Raw genomic sequence first — 2,732 nt, 5'->3', positions numbered from 1 at the left:
GAGAGAGAGAGAGAGAGAGAGAGAGAGAGAGAGAGAGAGAGAGAGAGAGAGAAAAGGAAGCAAATTATAATAACAATTTAGTTGACCCCCACCTCGCTGTTATGTCGATGGGGGCATAAAAACACTTAAATTGATTTTTTCAAAGTTTAAAAGCCAACTTTTACATAATCCAGTCCAGAGCTCTTAACTGAAATCTAGAAATAACACATTATGTCATCAAAGTCTGTAGTAATATTTAACACAGAAACATACATAATCATCAACGGTCAAATAGACAGTTATTGCTTGTTCACTTCCGCCTGTCCGCGTTAAAAAAATTATGTCTAGATCTAGCTCATGTACCCACTTGCCAATAAGTATGAAACTTTCTATGGCACTCCTGTAGGCCAGCGACAAATTGATTTTCTTTTTATTTTCTAATCCACTAATAAAGGACTTTCTCTGTCTCGGCCCTATCGGCGTAAAAAAGGATCACTACAATAAACTGAAGACGTTAACTTTGAGACGGCGACACCAAACTGTCCAACACATAGATCTATCAATGTAAGCTCGTAGATTTCCTTCCAAGACCGTCTAAACGTCTCCACGAGAGTCTCAAAAATACTCACCGTCAGTTCAAAATAGAAGTCTACATGTAAGCATGTCTGTTTGTCTTTGTTTGTCTAAGTGCCTGTCTGTCTGTCTGTTTGTCTGTCTTTACATTTGTCTGTTTGCCTGTCTGCCAGTCTGTCTGTCTATTTGTCGATCTGTCTGTCTTCCTCTCTCTCTCTCTCTCTGTCTCTCTATCTCTCTCTGTCTCTCTCTCTCTCTCTCTCTCTCTGTCTCTCTCTCCGTCTCTCTCCATCTATCTATCCATCTATCTTTCTATCTATCTATCTATATAACAATCTATAGACTGACAATTATTACACTCGCCTCATTAACAGTAGCTTTTAAATATTATGAGAAGTGCCTGCAGGTTTGCTTTCAGGGAGAAACAAGACGTTGAGCTGAAAGGAAGCGAATAAGCGAATACTACTATATTATTTTTGTTTTTACTTTTTGCAAAAGTCTAGCTCCAGACGGTTTGATCTTGTCTGAACAAAGAAGGGGATTTTGCTAATGATGAGATCTGTGGATCGTTGGCTTTGAAGTGTTGGCTGATTTGCATTGATGATTTATCTATCTATCTATCTATCTATCTATCTATCTATCTATCTCACTCACTCTCTCTCTCTTTCTCTCTCTCTCTCTCTCTCTCTCTCTCTCTCTCTCTCTCTCTCTCTCTGTCTGTCTCTCTCTCTCTCTCCAGTCGGGACAAAAGCCCAAAAGAGATGCGGCGTACATTTGAGAGATTCCAGTGAAGTCTTGAGAAGCAGCCATTGTTTAGTCTACTGATCAATACCGTTTTTAAGCCGAGTACTTTTGCGAAATATATCCTATCATTGTTGACTGCTCACTTCTTTTCAGACAGGCCAGATACAGTATGATAGTCTTCAGACATAGCTCACTCATCAGTGGTTTAGCTTCGTGCGCCTGATACTTCATAGCAGTTTGCAGACCTGTTGTTGTTCACTCTTCACGATTTACTGATGCTTAAATATGCCAAACAGAGTGTGAAAGCCTGAAAACAAAGTTCCGTTATCACTTTTGTTTCGTGGAAAGGGGAATCGGGAAAGCTTGCAGATATATTGTTTAACATTCACGTTTGGCTATTGTTTCTGACGCCAGGTACTTTACAGTAGCCTGCTAGCCTGTTATTGTTCACTGTCCACTATTGTTCCTTAAACGTTATACCGGATAATAGCCGTGAGTGGTTGGCGGGTGCTTTGATCTGGTTTTCGTCGTCTTTCCTATCAAACGTTTATAGTCCTTACCTCTCCTCATTCTTTTTCTTTTGTATTTGCTACTATCTTGTAATACCTCTAATCTTCGCCACATATATAACTTTATTGTGTTTCAAGCGCCATAAAACTCTTACTAAAAACTAGAAGGAAATAGCATGCAGGCATGTAACAGTTCGCTAATCGCTTTTCTTTCATACACCAGGTACGTTATGATAGCCTGTTACCTTTCACAATTTACTATAGTTCCATAAACCTTATTATGTTGGATAAAGGCCTGCACACTTCACTAATCCCTATTGTTTTGCACTTTAGATACTTTAAGACAGCCACCTGGCCTGTTACTGTTCACTCTTCACTATTGTTCCATAACCCTTATACAGTGTGATAGCCTGCAGGCATACATCAATTCACTATGCTATTGTTTCCTGTGCTAGGTACTTTAAGATAACCTGCGGGCCTGTTACTGTTCACTATGCACTATTGTTCCATGACCCGTATACTGCCTGCAGGACTACAATAGTTCACTAATCGCTTTTGTTTCGTACGCCAGGTACTCTAAGATAACCTGCTGGCCTGTAACTGTTACTGTTCACTATGCCCTATTGTTCCATAACCCGTGTACTGCCCACATCACTATAATTATAATAGTTCACTAATCGCTTTTGTTTCGTACGCCAGGTACTTTGTGATTGCTCACCCGCTGTCCTCCAAGTCTATGTGCACGTCACGGAATGCCAGAATTGCCCTTGTGTGTACATGGGTGGCCTCCACTCTGCTCGCCTGCCCGGCCTTTGTTGTCATGGTGAGTGTTGGTGTCTCCTTTTCAGGGTTTTTACAAATGTTTTGCTTTCGTTTGTTGGTTTTTGTTTTTGTTTTTGTTGGTTGGGTTTTTAGGGGGGGGGGGGG

The 2,732-nt window shown here is 40.6% G+C and overlaps 1 protein-coding gene across 1 annotated transcript in view; it reads left to right on the top strand.

The window, feature by feature from the left end:
* Positions 1 to 2,483: 2,483 nt before the first annotated feature.
* The window catches only part of LOC106014206, a 13,959-nt gene continuing 13,710 nt past the window's right edge, over positions 2,484 to 2,732 (top strand). Inside the window, exon 1 of the mRNA XM_013091418.2 lies at positions 2,484 to 2,628. Coding sequence (XP_012946872.2) covers positions 2,542 to 2,628 — 87 coding nt within the window. The 5' untranslated portion in view covers positions 2,484 to 2,541. The remainder of the gene's footprint in view (positions 2,629 to 2,732) is intronic.

Source organism: Aplysia californica, unplaced genomic scaffold (genome assembly GCF_000002075.1).
Source record: "Aplysia californica isolate F4 #8 unplaced genomic scaffold, AplCal3.0 scaffold00036, whole genome shotgun sequence".
Taxonomy (NCBI): Eukaryota; Metazoa; Mollusca; class Gastropoda; order Aplysiida; family Aplysiidae; genus Aplysia; species Aplysia californica.
Note: the sequence above shows the minus strand (reverse complement) of the source record. Positions and strands in the feature narration are given on the sequence as shown.